Source organism: Falco naumanni, chromosome 4 (assembly GCF_017639655.2).
Source record: "Falco naumanni isolate bFalNau1 chromosome 4, bFalNau1.pat, whole genome shotgun sequence".
Classification (NCBI taxonomy): domain Eukaryota; kingdom Metazoa; phylum Chordata; class Aves; order Falconiformes; family Falconidae; genus Falco; species Falco naumanni.
This window is the reverse complement of record NC_054057.1, coordinates 95,923,572-95,947,039: the sequence shown is the minus strand read 5'-3', so window position 1 is coordinate 95,947,039 and position 23,468 is coordinate 95,923,572. Positions and strand designations below refer to the sequence as shown.

At 45.6% G+C, this 23,468-nt stretch overlaps 1 protein-coding gene across 1 annotated transcript in view; it reads right to left on the bottom strand.

Annotated features, from left to right (window-relative positions):
• LRIG1 (leucine rich repeats and immunoglobulin like domains 1) overlaps positions 1 to 23,468 on the bottom strand; it is a 94,144-nt gene that overhangs the window by 45,522 nt on the left and 25,154 nt on the right. The window contains exons 2-3 of the mRNA XM_040593578.1: positions 11,987 to 12,058; positions 6,891 to 6,965 (exon numbers count right to left, since the gene is read on the bottom strand). Of these exons, the coding sequence (XP_040449512.1) occupies positions 6,891 to 6,965; positions 11,987 to 12,058 (147 nt within the window). The remainder of the gene's footprint in view (positions 1 to 6,890; positions 6,966 to 11,986; positions 12,059 to 23,468) is intronic.

The following is a 23,468-nucleotide window of genomic DNA, read 5'->3' as shown; positions in this document are numbered from 1 at the left end:
AGACAGACACGGTTCCACCATTCCAACTCCTAATCTTGTGCTTTGTCCCGCAAGACCACTTGTGTCCTCTCCTTCCTCCAGAACAAACACTAACCTAGCACGGCCTGCTAAGCAGCACAACGATGTCTGAGCAGACCTAGCCCAGCTCGAAGCAACTCTCTACCCACCGAAGAAGCTGCCACAGCTGCAGAAAACAGTGAACTTCAGTAGTAAATACATAATTAAGTAGCCTCAAAGGGTAAATGGTATTCCATGAGCTGCCACCAACTTTCACTATCTTTTTTCCTCTGGCCAATTTTTACACTGCTCTATACATGCCCAGAATGCTTTCCAATGCTCTTTAGTTGATTCTGATGACTACAGGCTTTACTGCTGTTGCTTTTCTAGAAGAAATGATTACTCATTTCCCTGGAATAGCCTCAGATCCTTTGCCATTTCCATGCGCTCACATTGTATCTGAAAGCTTGAGGACATGCAAATGATTACAACAGTTCCAACGGCCCAAAAGAGAAGTCAAAACAGCACCTCTTCTGGTGCTTGGGAGCACATGATTAATGAGAATTTTCTCCACTGGGAAAGGCTCTTGCAGCCTTTGGCCTCAAAAACTAGCAGACTCTGCACACCAGAGCCTTACTATGAAATCTGAGCAAAACAAACAGGAGAGGTGGGTTTCAGAATATTATGCCTGTACGTTGCTTGCATGCTGCTTGCATACTGAACAGCCTGACTGCCAGTATTCCTTCTGTTCACCTTTCTACATCAATATATTCACATCCAAAACCAGAAGCTGGGTAGTGTAGCCTGTAGCATGGACCAAATCCTCAGAGAGCAACTCGCTCTCCAGCTGCTGAGGGGAATTGCTTGAGTAAGCATTGGAGAATTGCTCTCTGTAGACATTACACCATATAGGAACTGATGCAAGCAGGAGCTGGGGTGAATCTGCTCCCACTGATGGGCCTACATCTGCATATACCATTTTGCCTTACTTACCGGAGAAAGTTTTCTTTCGAATTACGCAGCATGGCAGGCAGTGCAGTTTTCTGAGCTGCGCAAGACACGTCCTGCACACAAGCAGAGCCTGCTGACTTCAACTGGACCCTGCACACGGCTGCGTCTGAGTCATCTGGATTTTGTGCTTATGAGTACAAAACCGCTTGCTGTGACCCAGATGGAATTAACAGAGTATTCTCCTTATTTCTAATTGTTAGATCATGCTTTTTTAACTCCAGCAAAGATGACTTGCAGACTAAGCCTCTTGGGGGGTCAAGGCAGTTGTTTTGTTTGCACAGCAATTAGCACAGCAGGATCCCAGGCCACAAATGGCCTCCAAGGCTACATCTATACTATTGTGTTAGCTCAAACCTCAATTCTTCATTTAAGCCCAAACTTCCCAACTATCAACTCCACCTACACAGAGGTTTATACTCTGGCCTTGTCAGGAACATGAAGTGAGCTCACATCTCAAGTCGAGTCCGGCTCAGGCTTCAGCTCTTGCTCCATGAGCAGCACCAATGCAGCAGTTTTGAGCTCCTTCCTCTTAACTGGGGTCACCCAGAGAAGCTGCCATGGGCAGGAACTTAAGCTGCATTTCTCTTGACACTCTGCCAAGTCTTCAACATCTTAACTTCAAAAGCAAAGATGAACTGGAGTCATACATCTCAACATCAACATTTCAGTTCCTGGGAAAAGCTTGCAGAAACAAAGGTGTATTTGCTAGATCACACTTGGATCAGCAGAGTACAGCAACTGCTAGCATTGTTTCAGCTAACATCGCAAAACACGTTTGTCTCAGATGAAAGCGAAACAGCAGCTCAAAGAATCTAATGGACCACGTGGGTCTTTAGAAAGTCTCTGCAAACACCATTTCACAGCACCAGCGAAGCAGTGCAAACAGCACTAAAACAACAGTTGCTTTCCCAAGCCTTCACTAAGAACGCATGAGGCAAAGCACCAGGAGGAGGGATCAATAGTATGATCCCAATTCTGCCACACTGGGGATCTCCCAGACCAGTCAACTCTAATCCCGTAAAAAAGTCTAATGAGATACAATGAAAACTAAAGCCAAAGTCAGACAAGAAACAAGGGTCACTTTAACAACATGACTAATTTAACCAAAGTTATAACGAAATCCCCAACTTAAGAGGAAAAGCTCTCCAAGAAATCATGCAACTCAAATTGAAACTTTACTTTTGATGCAGACATGCTGTCTGCAGTCTTTGACCTGTCTTACCCCTGACACCCAGACAGAATACCACAGAGTACCTTCTCTTCCATGAGGGCCACACTGCCCCAATTGGCATCTGAGCTCACCAGCCCTTTCAAGCTGACCTAGCATGTTCCCTGCCACTCCCAACTTCCAATTCTCCACGTATTTAGTTTTCAAATTTTACATGATATATTTTGCCTGTGGCACAGTAGATCACTTACCCTTCTCCTATTAGCCCTCTCTGTTTAATTACAGTTTAATGTGAATTGATCTTTACATTAATGAGCCTGTAAAGAAGATTGATTTTCTTCAAGAGACTTTTATGCTCAGTTTGGCAGCAGAGCAGTCCTATTGATTTCGTTTTCCCCAGTAAATACACTGCAGAGTGTCACTGCATCCCCTGTGAATCAGCTAATCCTATTTCACACTCTTGCTCCAAAAATCCCTATTCTGACTTCCTTATCTGTGCTTATTCAGAGCAACATCATGGGGCCAAAGCATCTCAAACAGCTTTAACTGTTGCTAACACACAGCTGACTGTCATGGGTCATTATCCCCTTTGTTCCTAAATGGTTGGGGGCTTAAAAGACTTAGAGTGAAAGAAACGAAAGTTATTTTTAAGTGTTTAATCTGTTAACTTCCTTAACTCCTAGCCAGCTGAGGATGTGGCACAGTGCGCTGGGTTTACCATGCTTGCTTCAGAGGTCTGGTTAGCAGGCTCTCTGCTGAGCTCTACAGCTGTGTACCAGCCTGTGCTGGCGTGCCTGCATCACTGGCTGCTGCCTGATTCAGGCTGACCACCTTGGAGTCAGGGCAGAGGACAAGGATCCACCTCTGTCATCCCGTGCAGACATCCCAAAGCCCTCCAGGATGCATTTACCCATGTGCAGGAAGATGAAGCAGTGGCAGACAGGCCCCAGAGTAAGGGCTGGGCTTGTGCCTGCACAGGGGTTTGTGGGAAACCTGTAGTCACAGACCAAAGCAGAGCTGATTGCAGCTCAGGTCCTCCTTTTACCTGGCACAATAGCAAGGCTCAGAGGCTCTCCCTGCAAGTTACTGAGGAAGCTGCATATAAACAGGCTCAGTTCTGCTGCAAATAAATGGTTTCTTCCATCACCCCCTTCCCCAGCAGATCAGGTAACACAGTCTTCTCAAGAGCCTACAGAGTTAACACACTTGACTTGCAGCAGAACATTGGGAAGGGAAATCCTCAGCCAAGAGCATGTCAGTGAAAACATCCTGCCATCAACTCCCAAATGTCCAAGTCTAGGAACTGTAGCTAAATTACAAATGCTGTGGGAATTTCAGGCAAGATTCTCCTCTCAGCTACTCCAATGCAATTTCGGAATGAATCCAGATTCAGTCTCTCCCCCTCCCAGCTGAATTTCCTGGCTTTTGTTTGCACTAGCAGATGTTTGCATTTAATGTCTGCCTTTATTTGGTAACCCGTACATAGATTATTTTTCCCTACTGTTCTATTAAAAGCCTTATCAAGTCCCTTATGTTTGCTCTTGTTGAGATGAACAACTTTGGCAGTATTTTCAACATGCAAGGCAAACAAACCGACTCTTCAAGGAATAATTAAATCAAACTAAACTTCACAACAGTATATTAGGGCATAGAATGTTTGATACATATGTTATGCCTGCATCCATCTGCAGCCTGTAACATCCAAAGTTTTGCATAAAGCCTTGAGAATTCTCTCTCCAACAGATTCCCACATGCTTACATATATACATAACTGGCCCATGGTCCACACACATGTGGGGTCAAGCAAGTTCTGGTAATGGAGACAGGTATGGGAAACCCAAAACCAGGGAATGCAAAGCTATCAAGCTCATTTTCCATAAAGATTTTTTTTTTTTAAATGTGAGTTTAACAGTATGGCAGATTTCTTTCTCCCAGCGCCCAGAGGAGAAAAGGTCTCTTCTCCAGTTTAGGAAGAGTAGGAGACGAAGTAACTCATTCAAAAGGGGCTATTTTGAGTGACAAATATACAACCCTTGCTTTTATAATACATTCACAGCCCTTTGGAAATACTTAACCACATGCAATATACAAAACCTACTTCAGAGGTTTGTGAGGTAAACATACTTCACACATTTCTAAACACTGAAAAAAAGAGAATGTGTTTATTTTTCTTTAGCAGAAAGAATACACTGTAACACTATATGCTTAAACATAAACTAGTTCCTCAGTACACAGTCTTCATTATGAGTATTCACCCTGGGTTTGGTTTGGCAACGTCCCCAATTATTACTTCACAGATTTGAAGGCCAGAAGAAACCAGCATGACCATATAATCTGATTCCTTACATCACAAAAGACCAAAGAACTTTACCCAACAATCTGCCTATCAAGCCCACTAACCCAGACTTGAACTAAAGGACCATCTTTTAGGAAGCCATCCAATTGATTTAAAGACTCCCAAGAATGGAGAAAGCTTCACTTCCTCAGCAAATCATTCCAATGTGTGTTAGTCAGCAACATTGATTAAAGCAGGTACTTTAAAACATCTTTCAGATTATTTTTACCTCTGATAAAAATTAAAAGGAAATGCAAGGGGGGAAAAAAGTGACATTCTCTGACACACGCTAAACAAAGAGATCCTTCTTGCAGCGGTATGACAGCAGCATTACAAATCCCACTATCAGAGTTATTTATGTGTAGCAGCTGAGGAAAGCAATACAGATTTCTGGAAAGTGATACTAAGCAGGTCTGTTTAAAATACCGTCCTTTTATCATTTGGCTTTGTACCTTCCCCTTCCTTCTGCACCACTCTGAAATTTCAGAGGAGCTGTAAATCTGCTGCCTTCCACCAGTCATTATTCCTCCTTTCCAAACTGCTTATTTCATTTCAGGAATAAAAAACCCAAAGCTCTAGCAATTTGGTCCTTTGCCAACAGCTAAATTAATAGCAAAAACAACAACAGGGGCTTGTGAAACTCAGATCATTTATAGACTTCGTGAGAAAGAAAAGCCGATTTGGGGGGCCTAAAACTATATCCTGAATGGTAAATTGTATGCAAGCTTTCCACCCATAAATCAGATTTCTGAGTTTTTAACACACTTGAGTTATGCAGCAGCCTGGTAAGCTCAGTTCAAGTGGCAGGCAGATGGCCCCTCATGTCAGGGGATCATGCCTTAGACAAGGGACCCTGCTCAGAGGGACTTACTGCCCTGCTCTGCGGCCAGCAGCCCCCAGGTCATGCATCCAGACTTCGCATGTGGTCACACAAGCAGGGAGAGGCTGCGGCAGGAGGCAGAAATCAAACAAGATGGTTTCACACCAACTGCATGTGACATATCTGACAGGCCCGATAACTGCTGAGACACAAGCCGCCCCTCCACCCAGGAGGTGAAGTGGTTACTTACGCATTTAACAGAGACACTTGCTAGATCCAGCACTGATGATAGCAGAGGAGCACTTCAGCTCTTCATAAGCTCTGCAGGAACACGGTATACCCAAGAACCAGATCAAAGGCACCATATCTCAAACAAAAGCTAAACTCGCTTCAAGCTAGGAGTGAGATATGGACACCAGTTTGAAGCTAAGATCCTTAAACTGAAGTAAGACAGTGAGGGAGCTGTTCTGCTTTGCATATTTTAACACCGCCTAATGGAAGAGCAGGAACAGTGCCAGTTCATTTCACTCAATTCTGTCCTTGATTTAAGTAACGGGAATGTACTTTTAGTCAACAGATCGAGGTTGTCTCAGAGTATGTCAGAGCCTTTTGAGCATGAGAGGCCAATCACCTGGTGGTATGGACACGGCCATTTTCCACTACAAGGAGAAGCAAATCCATGGCAAACACAGGCACCTGCCTGCGGGTGTATGCTGCAAGGCCATGCGTGCTGGAAGCCATTGCCTGGACTGCTCAAGCACTTTGCTGAAGCCCATATTAGCTATAACCACTTCCCCTTCCTAGGAACCTGGGAGGTATTATGCATACCTCAGCAAAATTCCTCCTCTCTGCGTATTACAAGCACAGACACGCAAAATAATTTTAGAAATCTACAGTCTCAAGGTACTAGTTTGATATTATAACGTCTATACTCCCTTCAGCAGCATCCTCAATCTGAGACCCTTGGTGGCAGATACACAAGGGCTCTCAGGTGTCTAACACTTCTGCAGGCACCTAAACTACCGAAGTTAGGAACTTCAAAGCTTCAGCAGATCTAGCCTTGTGATCACCAACCACTCTCTCAAAAAGTAAAAAGAGTTGAAAGAGACCATAAAAACGAGTCTGGAATGAGCTCCCTGAAAGCTTAAGATGTGAATAGTCTCTGACTTTAAGAGAAAAGAAGAAATTATCAGAACAGGGCCAAGAAAAAAAACAATGAAAGATAAAATAATATACTTCTTTAACAGCACAAGTATGACATAATAATTGAAACCCAAAGATAGATGAGAAAAAAAAATATTAGGCAATATGCAACTAACCTGTGGAGTTTTACTGACATAAGTTACCGATGACCACAAGCACAACACCAATCAAGCCCAACCTCGCACAAATCGCAGGACTCCAGAAGATGTTTCTTAATTAAGGTGCTAACAAGCCTGATAATGAAACCTGAAGAGTCAGCAGAAACGGGTGTGACACAGACAAAACTCTCGGTAGCAGCTAAACCTACCCCACACGCAGCGCGGAGTGACAAGCTGAAAGAGGCAGCAGTGACTTACAGGTGGAGGGCGCGGACGCTGGAAGCAGCGGGTCCCAGGGAGGGAATGGCGGTCAGCTCGTTGTTGTTCAGTTGCCTGCAACAAACAGCAAGGAATTGTTGAAGCCAGCAGCCTAGGACCAAGCACGCAGGAGCAGGGGACGGCTGCAGCACCCCCATATGCAGCCCGACTCTCCAGGAACACCAACATGCCGGCAGAGGCCTCCATCTCAAGGGGCTTGTCTGGCTCTCTCTGATGGTCCCACCTTACCCTCCCCACCCAACCCTTTAATAAAGGAGAGCCACCATAATTTGTCCTGCAGTTATCTCTAAAAAAGTAATGCTTTTCTTCTCCTTCCACTCACTGCCTGAAACGGTGAAGTGCCACCGAGGAAGGCACTGTGCTACAGCCCGAGCTTCCAGTCACCGCTGAGGCAAACCCGAGACAGGAGCCTGTCTGCACCCACAGCATGAGGCAGCCAGGTCCTGTCTGCACCCACAGCATGAGGCAGCCAGGTCCCGCTACCTCAGGACAACGAATTTCATTCCCTCCCGAAGCGGCAGCCCCTACTCGCCCCTCCACGCCAGGCCGGGGCGCAGGGCCCAGCAGGATGCCATGGCGGTGGGGGACAGCAGCCTCAGGCCTCCTCTCCACACCAGGCCAAGCACTGGAAATCCTGAGCCAGCAACACACACACACACACACACACAAACCAGCACTGGGCACAATAATGTCACCAAAAACAGGTGACCTGCCATGGCCGGCCAGCTGGGGAGAACCAGGCAGCCCCCCCCAATTGCAGACTTGGCCGGGTCCCTGCAAGCGCTGGTACAAAAACGTCCTTTTCAATGGCCTAATGTTTGAAGTGTTTTTCTGACTGAAAACAGATCCTTGCCATGTGACCGGCTCTTCCTTGGTTTAAAGAGCCCTTGTTTGTATGGTGAATTAGTCAATTAATTACTGTAACAGTCGCTTGCCCGCCTGCTTGAAAATTACCTAATTTCTCAGCCATCTTGCCCCCCCACCCCGCATGCTGAAGCAATTAGGGGCGAGTGGGGCCACGCAGGCAGCACGCAGTGGCTGCCCAGGACCGCCAGCAGCTTCTCAGGACCCCCGGCCGCCCCTGACCAGCGATGGCTGCAGGCAGAGCCCCCCAGCCCTCCTGCCACCGCCCACCGCTAAGCTGCTCCCATCATGGAGGGCTCTGTGGTGGCATCTCAAAAAGATCCCAATTTGGGTGCGAGAGGCCAAGCATCCCGTGGCGGGCAGGGGAGCACAGTGCACTAGCTGTGGGAACAAGTTGGGGCAATCTGAAATTATGGTGGGTTTGGGTTTTGGTGGGGTTTTTTTTAATTCTTTCCTTTAAAACTATTTTTGGCAGGTGGGAGGGGACAGCGGTACATCCATCCCAGAACTTCCTTTTGACTCCTCCGAGAGCAGGCAAGAGATTTGATTTCATACGGAGTTCCAGGCACTGCCGGGATAAAAGCTTTCCTCAGCCTCAGCTCTGCCTCTGACATTATACCTATACCTTAAAATGTAAGGGAAAAAAGCCAGATGTGTTGCGATTTAGCAAGGAGCTCCACTTTGCAACTAAAAGCTCATTGTTGCTTGTATTATATCAGGGTCTAGAGCTTTCAAAGGTACAAAGCAAGCTGGAAAGAGCATTAACAGGCTTATATTTGAGTCATGTTTTCATTAAAATCCAACTGAGCGTCTTGTGGAAAGGCATGGGAGAAGAAGGATAATTAGGCCCACCCTCTGCTAGCCTGGGTCAGCTCTGGTTAAGCTCTGACACTGACTGGCATCTAACAAGTAGTCAAACCCTCCTCTGACATAAGTGTGATTTTCATCTATCAACCCCCTGTCAGGTCAGAAGTGGCTCTGCCACCTCATTTTCGCTCTTGGCTCAAAGGCACCAGTTGCTGATGAAGAAGAGACAGCCAAGCTCCATATTTGCCTGGGATTTCCCTCTCAGCTTCCCCTTCACTCACATAACAAAAACCCAAACAAACAAAAAAAAAGAAGCAAAAACCTCAAAAGAGAACAGCCAGGCTCAACAAATTTAAGCTTTCAGCCTCCTTTCTCCTCCCCAGCCCTGCTTCCTTTGACAACACAAACTTGCTGCCTCTGGATGCTAAGGCAGAGGAGGAGGGGGGCCTCCCGTATAAAATATTTACGGTCCAGTTGCCAGGCTGGTGTCAAGCTGAAATGGAGCCTGCTCAAAAATAGCACAGCTCTCCAGAGTCTTCAGTGAAAGGCACTTTGGAAAATAAAAGGTGAGTTGTTGGGAGAGGAATTTTAGCACAGTCGCTACTTCTTTGTTACAAATGAGCTTGGAAAACCTGAGAGGCATGCAACCATCACTTTTCATGGATGCCATGATCTGTACGACCTGAGGAAATGCCAGAAAGGGCTGACCCCACAGCACCACCCTCCATTCCACTCTGTCAACTAAGGTATGAGAACAGGGGTCTGTCATTAGAGGGAGCCACCAAAGGGGATGAGGGAAAGCATAGGTGTCCTGAAGGAAAGTAATGTCCCGTGCCAGCCCCTACCACCTGAGCCTCCATCAGCACAAAGCTAGCTATTTCAGAGCATCTGGGATCACAGGGTTTCATATCACTTTGAGTCAAATTTCATCCCACACAGACTTAAACTTTTAAGCAAAAAAAGATTTTCAAACAAAACAAAAAAAAATAATCCACAAACAGCTGTCTAAACGCAGGGAAAGGGAAAAGCGTAGGGGAAATAACAGCTATTATGTTATTACAAACTCAGTAAAGTAAAAAACAGAGCATCCAAGATAATCTACGAAGTTTACATCTGTTGGTATGCAGACATTTTCTTTAAATCAAGGGAAAACAAAAGGTCTTCAAAATATATCACACTAATTATTCACATACAGAGACACACACAGAGCTTTGAGCCTCATCTGTAACGCTCAGGAACCACAGGCACTGTGTTTGAAGCATCATGGGAGGTTTCAGGTCTTATCAATGCATCTATTATTTGGGGCAATCTCTTTCCCTGAGGGTGACTTGGTTTGCCCAGCACAGCGCGCACAGCAAAACACTGACTTGCTCTCAAGACATGCCACAGCATGATGCTTATTTCATGAATGTTTGTAAAGTGCTTAAGAAAAGAAAAAAAAACTCAGAAAGGAGATGCTCTGGCAGTACAGATGTGGTTCTCTTTGTGAAATGCAGTTTATTTCAGTGGTCTGTGGTTTAGCTGTTATTCAAAAGCAACCAAGATTGGTAGATAGGGCTTTTAATAGGGCTTCTCCCTCACACTTTCCAGAGCCTGCCTTCCAGGCTCCGCTCCAGACCTCTGCCTCCCTTCCAGTCTCCCGTTTCTAACTGCTCCCTCTCCCTCCTACTCACTCCTCTGCTCTCTCCCTTTTCCCTAACCCTGCCTTTCTGACACGGCAAACAGCTCTTATCTGCACCATTACTTTGCAGGCTGTATTACTTACCTCCCCCGAACCCTGATACCTTTTTTTAGCAGCTGACTGCTCAGTGCAGGGCTCGTCTTGCTCTCGAGGGTGCAGCGCTTTGCACAAGGGAGCTCCCTACCTAAGAGATCAGAAACCGTACGCATTTCCCAGCCTCACGCTCCCTGAAGTCACAAGCCTTCAGGCACTTCCACAAATAAAAGCTATTGCTAAGCCACAATCATGTTAGGATAATTCTAAAGTCTCATGGGATCAGGGCTGCAATTCTCTTCTTTAAGCACAGAGTAATTTAAGGCTTTCCAGAGTTTAAAGAAAAGTTGAGAAAACAGATCCTACAGGCAGCATTTTGCTGATCTGCACCACTTTCTCTCCCCTTCCTGACTGCTCTCTAGGATGATCACGATGAACCGATTCCAGAGCACTGCAGTCACTCCTGATCCATATTCCGCACTTAATCATGACCCCTTGTAAATCCCTACTATTAGTGTAAGCAGGGGAGCCAGAGGCAATCAGGCTGGGGGAGAGATGCTACATTAATCCCCACGGTCCAATCCTGCAGGCATCAGTCAGGCAGAACTCCTGCTGTAGCAAAAACTTTTGCCTATTTAAGAATCACAGGATCTGACCCCTCCACGAGCCACCCCAGAGCCAACACTTAATGAAAACAGACAGAGGACAAGAGAAAAGGCACAATATACACAGAGCACAGTATTGTTTCTGAAAGGAAATGTTTTTTCAGTTTCCCATGAGGCATCAGTAGCTCTTCAAACAGAGCCCAAACCTCAAGAATGCCAGCGATTCGACATTCAAACGCGAGCTCATTACCTCAACCCACCGCTTGCAATTTTAGTCACTTTCGTTTTTCAAAACCCAAAATCGGAGCTCCGGGAATCACTGCGAAGAGCTGACAGGCACAGCTCCTCTGCGAGGGTAACTGCAGAGCGTTTACACAGATCAGGAGCTAGAAAAACTTGTGATTGCCCAAAGAAGGCTTCTTGTACCAGCAAGGGGGGGCCGGCCTGGTACAGCCACTCAGACCTTCACCAGCTCCTTCTCTGCCCCCACCAAAGCAGAAGACACCTCTGCTGTTTTAGCCTCTCCTAAAAATGTCAAACTTCAAGCTTCAAACAGAATTTGTTCTCGTTCCAAAAGGAGCACAAATGTCTGAGAGAGGAGGAGACACAGTTAAGTGCTTTGTTATCCACTACACTACACCTTTGTTTCCTGGGAGATTTGGGTTAGGTTGGCATCAGGTATCACAGTCCAGGCTGCTCTGCCTTGCTTCAGGGTTATCCTTTCAGCAAGGAGCTTTGTGTGTATGTTCAGGTGTGTTAGCTGAACTGCTCCCTCCGAGCGTTGCACAAGACCGAGGGAGGCAAACTCCAATGATTTCCAATAACAGCTTATCTTGTCTTAATTGGGATGTTGTGTTCTGCTCATTGATTACTTTTAACAAAGAAAATACAGCACAGGTACAATATGGAGGGGAAAAAAACCCTCCAAACCAAGTCGGATCTGCTCATTCAAGTCACCTAAAGGAAGTTACTATATACACTATATAATACTAAGGTACTAAAAGAAGGAAACTATATACAATTCCCTTCTGGCCCACAAATTGCCCTGGTAAAATACAATTTAAAATCTTTGAAAGAATACTTACACTTCCTGCAGGATCGAGAGCCCTTCAAAGGCAGAAGGATCAATCTCCGTCAACTTGTTGTAGCTCAGGTTTCTGTTTTAAAAAAAAAAAAAAAAAAAGTGGGATCAGCATAGTGCAGTTACAGTGCTCAGCAAAATAGTTGTCTTAATTATTTTGGATTGCACTGGGTGGGTGGATATTTTTTTTTTTTTAACAAGAGCACTTAAACGTGGCAGAGCAGCACTTTCCTGCTGAATACATGAGTGAGCGAGTTTAGTTCCGTGATCAAAATGTTATCTAGCTCTCCCCAAGCTTTTTCCTTTTTTGCGTTAGTGTGGTTTTAATTTGTCTTTATATTACACAATTACATTTATTATTCTTCTATTGGTTATTCACAACCACAAAACTAATCACAGATGAATAGGATATTTCCTGACAAATTAAAGTCTGAACTAAAACCATCAACAAACCTTCTGCTAAATATTTTATAGCTATATTCACATGGAGCATTTTTGTATCCCACTGTGTGTCACATACAAAATAGACAGATACAGGTACATACACTTACTATGTGTAATCATAAAATGTGTTCTACATTTTCTAAGATGATGATATTATGAGTATATCACTAAATGTTTTTTAATCAGCAATTACAGCTTTTAGCCAGTCACGCAGTAGCACACACTTTGGTCCTCAACAACCCCAACCAACATTTTCCCACCACCCGACAGCCCAAACCTAGATCGTATTATAGCACTTCACGGATGCTGTACTATCCAACAGCAGCCTGGTGGGAGAGCAGACTTCACAGGACACCCTTGTTTGGAAATACAGCCAGAGCTCAATGTGCTTCTGGAAGGAACTCACTGTGAGGATCGCCAGGGACAGCAAACAGACAATATAATGCAAATGAAGTACCGATTCTGAAAACCACAAGCAAGAGCTTTGCCATGCTCTGCTGTAGCAGATGATCAGATGCAACAGCAAAGTCTCGTCTCCAAGATAGGCACTGTCAGCACACCACACTTGACAGGTCAAACCTGCAGCTATGGACTTACCAGGAGAGCACAGATCAATTAAGAACAAGTGCCTAATGATGTGAAAATTAACAAACGGCCTAATTAACATGATGTATGCAGTGCTGGCATGTTCCTGTGAGTGTGTAATCTAAAGAGGGAGGAGGCAAATTGATGGGTGGTAGCAGAAAAGCAACCACAATAACTTGTAAGGAAATTGTAAGGGGGACCTACATTAATTTTATGCTGCTCCACACCCTGCTCTAGGATATTATCCTGGGTAAAATTCAACCCTCCTGTCTCCTCTGCAGGGAGGTTACACCCTCTTACTGCACCTCTGAACATGACCCAAAAGCTTCGTGGCCTGATTTTAGATAAGCCCTCAAACATTCAGCTGCTTATTCAAACCACCAAGCCAGTCTGACTAGAAAAGTGGCCAATCTTCCCTGGTTTGTGTATTTTCTTTGTTTTGAAGCTGTGCCCACAGATTCCAAGCAGGTCTGGAGCCCAAGCAGGTAAAGAGGACCTAAGTCACCAAGGCACCTACTGAACTTTTACCCATGCTACGCAACCCAAGAGCTGAGGGACACAAAAAAGGGCAGCTGTCAGAAGACCACAGATGGAGACGTCCTGTTTGAAGTGCTCCTGCTAACCCACTGCACTGGGAGGTAACGTGAAGAGAAATCTAGGTCCACAGCAACCTTACAAATACCAAGACTTGAAAAGACTACAAAGCTTACCAACTTTGCATGATTAGCAGGAAACGATAAACACCTCTTTTGAGCTGAGAAGCTGTTATTGATCACCTGCCCTCCTATAATGCATTTATGGTAAGTCCTCAAAGTGTTCCCCTGCATGCAGGAACCATTTGATAGCTCTCATGCACATGCTATTCCCCATCATGTCAGTGCAGCCAGCTCTAGAGACAGGTCCTTACATTTTGCCTAAAACGTTCAAATTTTTTGCCAATACCTGCTGTGAAAGAAGGCTCTACAAATCAACAACACAGGCTGCCTCTTGACTGAATCTAGACCTGAAGCTACACAGAAGTGTACAACCTAACCAAGCATCTAGTTTTAAAATATGCTGTCCTGTAAGCCCCTACTGCCTTTTAAAACACTCAAGAGACCTTTAAATCAATACCAGCCTACAGCAGATATCCATTTCACTATGAACTCAAAGGCATTTATCTAAATAAAAGTCAAACTGCAGTTTAAACTCAGAGTGCATTTGAAAGCCAAGTCCATATTCATAGCACAATTACGAATTAAAGTGCAATTTGCCCACAGATTACATTACTACCTTTTTTTTTGTTTGTTTTTAAACCGCACAGCAAGATCAGGTTGGAGCTTGTCCCTGCCTGATGTACAGGCAAAAGAGAAAAGACAACAGGCAACATCCTACAGGCTCAACACAATAAAGATAAACCTGACACAGAAATAGTAGTGACAAACTGTAAGGGGGGGAAATACAACCACGGTCATGACTGTACATGAATCCATCTGTTTTCAAGTATTTCTATGCCTTCTATCGCCACAAATCTTTGCGTTTCTTAAGGTATTTATCCTCAAAACATTCCTTTGCAATAGGCTAAGAGCCTATTTTATGAATCAAGAACTGAGAATCACAGGCACTAAACTGATCGTCCCTACACTTGTCAAAGGGACCAGAGCCCTGGTTTAGCCAGTGCTCAAGCTCTGAGTGATGCTGACATGAACCTCACAAGTTCACAAATGAAAAAACAAAGGTCTTTGTAAATTAAAGCATTTCATGGCCACAGTTCAACATCATCCAAAGCGACTTTCTGATTATTGTCGCTGCCATTCAAGAAGTTTGAACATCAAAGTCATTGCACAAGTAGCTGGCTCTTCACATAGCACAACCGTATTTTGCCTGCTCCAGCAAGAGGAAGACTTCCCAACAGGTGCTGCAGAAATGCAGATGAACTCCACCTTCTTGCATGCCAAAGTCTTCAGTCCTCCCCATGCTACCCACTCCAACCACCAACTACCCTCACCAACCATACAATACATTGTTCAAAAATCGGTGGGGAAATGGAAGCTAGAAAGAGAGTCAGCGCAAAATAAACAGGAGACCTGAAATTAAACAGATACACCAAAATAAACAATTTACTCAATTCTTGAGACTAGCTGTATTTTAACTTAGATTAAAACACTCAAGAATTTCTAGCCTGAAGCATTCATTAGCAATCAAAGGATGTATTCCCAGAACTCAGATCCCCTCACTAGACAGTATTTGGCATGCTAGTCACAGCATTCAAACAGGAGAAAGAATTAACGTGCTCCAATAGATAGATCATTGGGACTGGGAGACAGGAAACCTCCGTCTATTCCTGACTCTCAATCTCCTGCTGGGGTGACCGGGTCATGTCACATCACCTCTTCAGAGCTTTTGTTTCCACCGCCACCCTTTGTCTGTCTTGTCTATTTAGACTGTAAATAAAATTGAGGTAGGTATTGTCTCGGTTTGCCCAATGCTGATGAAGTGAGGCCTCAATCTTGGTTGGGCTCCAGCAATGCAAATAAAGAAGGGAACTCAAAAATTGAGGTCATGGGTGCAACATGATGCTTCCCCACTGCCAAGTACAGGTCCCGCATATATGGCAGTGCACGCTGCAGGGGCTCTAACGTCCCCATCAGCTCGGCCTCTCCAAGCTGAGCAGCCCAGCAATGCAGGCTGGTTGGAGATGCCAAGCGTGGGGGTACAGCTGTCCCATCGCTGAAAACTGTCATGTTTCTGCTCTCCCATACCACAGAACACGTTCCTTCTCAAGGAGCCCCTTAGTCTGACATCATGCAGTAGTGCAACAGATCACTGAGCAAACGTTTCTGCCATCAGTATTTTAAAATGTCTTCTTCAAAGAAAAAAAAAGAGTCCTCAAACCGCAAAGCCAACACACTGTCCTTTCCCAAATGAGCACGCCCCCAACCCATCCAAGCTATCTCAGGTGCTGGGCACCTCTTCAAAGTGGCAGTTTATAAAGCATCACCTTTTATTTTTAAAATAATAATAATAAAATAATAAAAGTGTTTTATGCCAGTCCCAAGAGACCATGTCTTTGGTGTGCGGGGTCTGCCCATCTTATAGCAGTTGCACCTAAGCAGGGTTAGCTGAGCCCAAGTGAGGGCATACCCACACGGAAAGCAGGCTGCCCCGTGTCCCACCTGCTCCTCTCACGGGTACATGTTTCTACTGAATTACTCATGGGAGGGTATTCTGATGCCTCCAAAGCAACTGTGGAAAGAAAATGGAATTCAGACAACCAACACAAATCCTGGACAAGGGCCTGGGCTGTAAGCTCAGGGAAGCATTCTACCAAGGTCAGAAGCTTCCACAGACAGCAGAGAATACACAATTGAGCCACCAACTTGAGTAGCCCCTAACGTTCAGATTGTTCTTCCCCCTGTTGAACAGAAGCTGACCTGAAGTTCATGGGGGGGTTTATTAAACTTTATTTCGAATTAGTAGCATGAGAAGTGCTCTGCACATTATTTATACATTACATACTTCAAGTCTTCCTTGTGTTGGCTAACCCAACAACGTAGGGATTTTCCCCTCCTGTCACTCTAAGGTGCCCATGATCAGGAACCGAGAGCCTGTTAAATCAATACGGGAAGGGCCCTGTTCTGTCTATTCATCCATTCCAGTCTCTAACAAGAAGGCAGTGTTTGCCTTCAGTTAGCATTGTGAAAATGGCACTGTGGATCACTGAACACTGCAGAGCCTGAAAGGAAAGCCTTGTTGAATAACCAGGTACGTAGCCTGCCTTGAAACCACCTCCTGAAAGTAATAATGCTGTCACATAAAGCGTCCTGCTTGCCAGTGAGGAGGTATCAATCAGCTCTCTGAACCATGAAACGCCAATCCTGCCTCCCTGGGCAAGGTGCGGGGTAGACTGGGAGTTCATGTGGAAGTTTTGGCTCTGCTTTGGGAACCTAACCAACGAAGAGAAAAGCCACCTCTCTTTTTAAAGACAGAGGTGTCTGGCTGGCTCGCCAGACAAAGGAAGACATACGTGGCTCCTGGTCTCTGCTCACCATGATGATGGCTGAATTCTGTTCGGAGAGCTGAAGGTTTCCAACCCTTACATCAAAGCCATTTATCTGTCAGTGCAGAAGATTATGTCAAAAGCGCTTCTGCACCTTTTGATGACAGGCATTGGAGAAAAGGAGGATGGCTCGAAGTTCTGCCACTGCCAACTGTGGCTTTCATTAAACACTTTGTCAACCATTGTCATAACACAACTTTTCATTGCTCCTGCACAAAAGGGAGCCGAGGGCCCAGAACAATCAAGCCCTGCAACAGAAATTCCTCTGGCTAATCTGTCGAAAGATAGCTGCCTAGTCCACAGCTTACTGAATAGGTACCATCCTCTTCCCACATGTTTGTAGATGGCTTTACAGCGCTGGAATGGAGGCCCCATGCACACTTGATTGGGTATGAAAAGCACGGCTGCAGCTGAATTAGCTTGGGGACGGGGGCCAGGGGAACAAGAGAGGGAATGCACTGCCCATGCTAAAAGTATACAGCTGTGCGGGGAAGAAAGCACACTCGAGTTTCTCTTTTGAACAAGCTCGTGAGCTCCCTGGGAGATGGCAGAGTCCCTGTAAGCAGTGACATGCGAGGCTTAACACTGAAGCACAAAGCCATCGAAGAGACTGCAAAGATTCAGGTGGTTGTATGGACCATAAGGACAGAAAGAAGCAGCTTTAGTCCATTTTCGGTTCTTGCATGCAGGACAAGTCCAAAATCCTCTCCCATGAGGCAAAGGCAGCCAAACAGCTACTGCTGCTGGTGCCAACTACCCACAGCTGCGCTGCACGGCAACACCTTCCCTTAAATGGGATTTTTTTTTTCAGTTTCCCCTAAAAAAAATGGCCACTAAATGGAGTTGCAAAAGCCACCACAGCGATGAGAGTAGAAGGAGCTTTCACATACTAGATATGAAGTCCTTAATTACCTTCTGGAGGATTTCTTGCAGATTCCTTTGAAGTGGTTGACTCACTGGCAGAAGCCGAAGCCTGGACTTGGGGAAATCACTCACCCAACCCACCACAACCATTCCTGGGTTTTCCCTTGAATCTGCCTGCTGAACTGATAGAAAACCACAGATTCTTATGCCCCTCAGCCCCCTCATCGCTCTCACCTCTGTTCCACTGCTCCTGAACTCAGCGTAACCTGCCTACGGTCAGGAGGGACAAAGAACAGAAATAGATTTTTGCTGAAGGATGCACTGAAGGGCTCCGCACCCACGCAATGCCTTGTGCTTCAGCCAGCCTCAAGCACGAGCTCCCACGCTGCTGAGCAATACCTGGACTAACTGGGACTCTGGGATGCTCACGTTTCTGGGGCACCCATGGCCGCAACAAGCCAAGCCCCTCATGGTTTCTTTTACTGCTTACCCCGGCGAGCTCTGCCTGTCTGTGCAAAGCATCCAGCTTACAAGAGAGGGACACCTCTGGGGTGCAGAAATGTCCCCTCATCAGCAAGAGTGACCTCCTAAAAGGAGGTAACAGCAACAAAACACAGGGCACCAGAGAGGTGAATGTCCCAGCTTGCTGCTCTAAAGTGCTTTGGAGAGAGGAAGGGCCCTTTGCAGGACACGGGAAGGACAAGCAACACCCACACGGGTGAAGCTGTGCCCCATCACTGAGAGGTCCTGTTAGTGGCTAAGCAAATGTGCTCGCTCAGGCTTTACTTATGCCCTAGCTCAAATTAGCAGCAGCAGCATCATATTAGCTTGGGTTAACAGCCTGCTCATATAAGGGGCTTTATGTGCAGAAGGGAGTCAACTTAAGGGCAACCCTCAAGCCATAATATGAGCTAATTTGACAGTGAAGACAAACTTTGAGAGGTCATCCAGACACCAAGAAAACTGCACCATGAATCACTCTCAGTCATGACCAACAATACTGTCTAAAGGAAATTCCTGTAGCATGATCACCAAAGAGTCAATTCCAGCAGATGCATGCAGTCATTAATGCAAAGAATACTAATTAAAACCACATCACTGAGAAACATTGTGCCGGACTACAATTTAATTTAGTACATGGTTGATACGGTTCAAGGGATTAGGGAATTATCTTAAGTAACTTCCAGGGACACATCTCCAGCAACAGCCTTCCATGCTCCACCACTCCGGGCTCACAATTGTTAGCGCTCACAAGCGCGCAGAGACCACACATCTGGCACGTACAGACGCCTGCGTGTACAAGCCTGGTAAGTGACCACCAGAGCCAGTCTGCTCGCACGAGGCTGCAAACATAAATGTCTCCATCACTGCCAGCTCTGCGGCTCCAGCAGGCAGCCCCGCTCTCGGTACCTGAGGAAGGACAGAGAAGCCCTTAGCAGGAGTGCTGGGTAACTCTAGCTGCTGCTGGGGCTTCTACATCTCCTACAAGAACACTTACAGGCTTATTTGTCTCTTTAAAAAGGGCAGTATCAGGTTATTTTAGACCCTGCTCAGTTTACGTGAATGTGTTTTGACAAAACCTAGGATCCCATCTCCTCCTATTTTAATAACCTTAGCAAAACTAAAGCGGAGATACTTTCTGCCCTTTTTTTATTATTTTGCTTGGAAGACTATCTCTTCAAAACACCCCAAATGTTTAATTATTTTTTTTCTAAAAAAAAAAAGGAAGATCAGCTTCAACTTAATCCACATAACCATACACATATGCAAGTACATCACAACATATGTGCAAAGCACTTGGCTAACTCAGGTGCTTACGGATCTCTTGCTATGCCCCTGCAGCATCAGGAGGGACACAAGGATACTCATTTCACCAGGGCTTGATCCTGGTCTACTCAATAAGAGTTTTCTCAGTATTTCAACTGCTTCACGCTCCAAAAAAAGTAAAGTGAGATTTTAAGAAGTGAAGTAATTTGAAAATCATCCAATGGCCTCAATGGCAGAGGGAGGACTATGAGCCCTTGTCTCTGCAGCGTGCCCCACCGGCCCCAGCAGCACTCATGGCTGGGGACACATACAGCCTTTCCCGGCACCCAGTAAGGACCTGAACCAACAGAAAATGGCAGGACAAAGCAAGCATGAATGATAAGGTATTCAACAACACTTTCTCCGCTTCTGAAAAAAATACTAGCAGCACATACACTGCCCACAGTTACTGAGGCTACAAACCCTCCCCATTAGGACTGCATGTTCCTCTGCTCCTAGTAAGACAGCCCAGTCAAAGGTGGTATTGTATGCAGGAACAGGGGATGCTGCAAGGGTTAGAGCAGGCAGCATTTAATCACGCTAATTTTTCACTTTATTTGCTGCTTCTACTAAGCTGCACTGCCTTAAGGAGACCAATCTTCTCCAAAGCACACTGAGCCATCAGCTACAAGGATTGCCTCAAAGCAAAAACACGTTTCAAAGGGGCCATGGACATCTAAATAAAAATAACTGTATTTAATTTAATATAAAGCAATCCTGGTTTGCCACCTGTGACAGGTAAGAAGTTGGAAGGAAAAGCAGGATGTGGAAGGTTTTTTTTAACCCACAAATACAACTCCACCCTCCACCTGCCCAAACACCCATAGGGTTTGTTCTGGGTTTATTGTTTTAACTGAAGTGCTACCTACTGTCATGAGAAAAAACATATCCTAAACCCAAAAGGCTGCACAACGTTTGCTCCACTGTGTAAGAGCAAACTCACCTTTTTCTAATTTGATGGCAAATTTCTTTCTCAGCCATTTTGCCTCCACAAAGTAAAGTACACCGTGTCTTAAACTGCTGAAGCAAGGGCTGGAGTCCTAGCTCAAACAAAACAGTCATGAAACATATTGCTCCTGCGTCCATCACCACTGCGTTTCTCCAGTAAATCAATAAAGGCCATGACTTCTCTACTAACATTTTCAATTAAGGTTCCCTACTGTGTATTCAACATACTAAACCGATTTATTGAGGATTAACGACTATATAGTTTACTATATGTGTCTACCTTAGAACAACTGCTAAGCCTCCATTAACTGATAACAAGAGCTACATTGATAGATCAGCATTAAGTGCTATTTACAGTTTCAAAAACTGCTACTTCTGCAAAGCAAATATTTTCATCTGAAAGTTGCGCAATTTTTCACAAGTACTTACAGCAAGCAGATAAACCATGTTAAACCTTTGGCTTTTTGCGATGCTTGGAAAGACCCACAGCAATACGTTCAACAGCTGGCAACCTAACCCTCCCGCCACGTGATTTTGCAACATCCAGCTGTAGGTTACAAGTCGAGTGTACATGGAAAAGAGAGATAATTCAGGAGCTCCCTGAACACTGTTCAGAAGTTTCCACAATTAAAGAAAACATTCGAGGTCAACAATCATCCAGTAATATCCAATAACCCATATTTTAGATAGGTTTTCTCCCAAAACGCAGAACTGTAGTGTGCTGTGCTCCCTGAGGATACAAGTGGTTTCAGTCATGTCCGCAAGCATTTCTGGTAAGCTCGGTGCGTAACTAGCAGAGAAGACAGTTTTCCACTGCTCTAACACCACAGTTTATCAGAAATACCCATTCTGTAAATACGCCACCAGGCACAGCTCCCTCGGTGCCACTGAGCAGCAGCACCATACACTGCACACCGGGAAGGGAGAGCGCCAAATCCCGATGCCGAAGCTCTGGCACACCTCTGCGGGGCACAGCACCGCCCAGCCGCATCGGAGCGGAGCCCGGTCAATCATTAATGGCGAGGAGAGGGCAGGCAGCCCGCTCCCATGGTGTTTGCTCGGCGCTTCATTCTCTCGCAGTGGTCCTTATTAATAGTTAATCAGGAAGGCCCGATCCCCCCCCCCCCCCCCCTCCAAAAAAACACACTCGCTTGGAAGTGGCACAAAGGAGTATTTGTGCACTGGTTAAAACTAGTCAGGCAAACTGCTGGAGCAGGGGGCAATTCTTAGAAAAACTGCGCAAGTTTTTCCTGCAACTCAGGCATGGGGGCTCACCAGCTTGCTCTTGATTCTCTTGCACTCAGTGCTGCTTTTTAACACCGCAGAGAGGGGCTGCATCACCTCCTGCCCTCGTACAGGGGACCAGTGCAAAAGCAAGGAGGCATCTCCCAGGAAGAACCACTGTTCTCTCCCCATCGGCCCAGGCTGGCCATGCTACACCACTGTGTCACCAGTGGCTACTTTTAATCAGCTACCCAGTGCATGTGCTGTCATCTACGAAAAATCTCAGCTGATACACTGACTTGAAGCTCTGTTGCATTCGATGTGCTAGGAGGCTTAACAAGCTAACCAAAGCAGCCAGCTCCGCTGTACCTGCCAGGATGGCGGCACTGGTCATCGCTCCCAGCTCTGCTTCCCTCTTCCACCTCGTGGCAATAACTCCATCTCACAAAACACCCAGACACCTCTGCAGCTTTGTACAGTGGAAATAGATCCCCTTCTGATGCTAGCAGCAGTCTGAGTGCAACTACAACACTGGACGGCTTCCTACACCCACTGCAAACCTACTCAGTTTAAAATCCACCCAAGCAAGGACACTCCTAGCACTTTTCAATGTCGTGGGCTGAAATTGAGGGGCTGACCAAACCCAGAGATCTTGTGCATGGAAAGGAGCGATGTGTATCACCTCAAAGCATCAGCTAAGGGACTGGTTACCCACGGGGCAGTCAATGCCTGGCAGCACAGCATGTGGCAGGGCCAGCTCTAACCCCCCAGAGGTGTGAAAAACACACGGCAGCAGGCAGCTCTCCATTTTCAGTTTAAAAATCCTTCTTCTTTATTACAAAGACCAGCATTCTAAGGGCAAAACAGGCACATTTTAAGCTAAAAAAACCCCCTAAGCTGGCCATCCTGGTTGGACGCACGTGGCTTACACAGGCATTCACCTCTCTCCTTTTGAGTAATCAATGTCCAATCATAACGCACTTTCATCCCAAGCACTTTTGTATTGCCGATAAAGCACCAAGCAATTTAATGGATTTCTAACCCCAAATTGGAAGCTGTACTGCATCCAACTGATTCAATTTGCTCAGTCTTAGAGGAAGCCCTGGAACAAAATGCTAGAAATAAAACCACACGCACTGATAACATTACAGAAATAGATACACCAAGAAGTAAATGTTCTGTCCCTTTTATTTTATCTGACCTCCAACTTGTTTTAATTGACCTTCAAGATGGAAAGGCTGCATTTAAAAGAAGCCATTTCCACCTAGATCAACAGAAATAAAAGCCAGGCTATATATAATGCATTTGCTGCAAAACAAGGCAAATAAATCTAGCACGGAACCACCTTCCACTTGACAATGAAAAGCCAGAAGAGAGTTTCAAGTTAATTTACTCCATATTTTAGGTCCTAAGCAAACTTACTTTCCTTGATAAGCTTCTTTCTCTGCACGTGGCGTGAAAACAGCAGAGATGGCTTCCTCTACCCTCACCCTGTCACAAACTATAGCACTTGATGGCAGACAGCTGTATTATCTATCACCTTGGGCTAGCAAGAGGTTGAAGAGGCAGATCACAG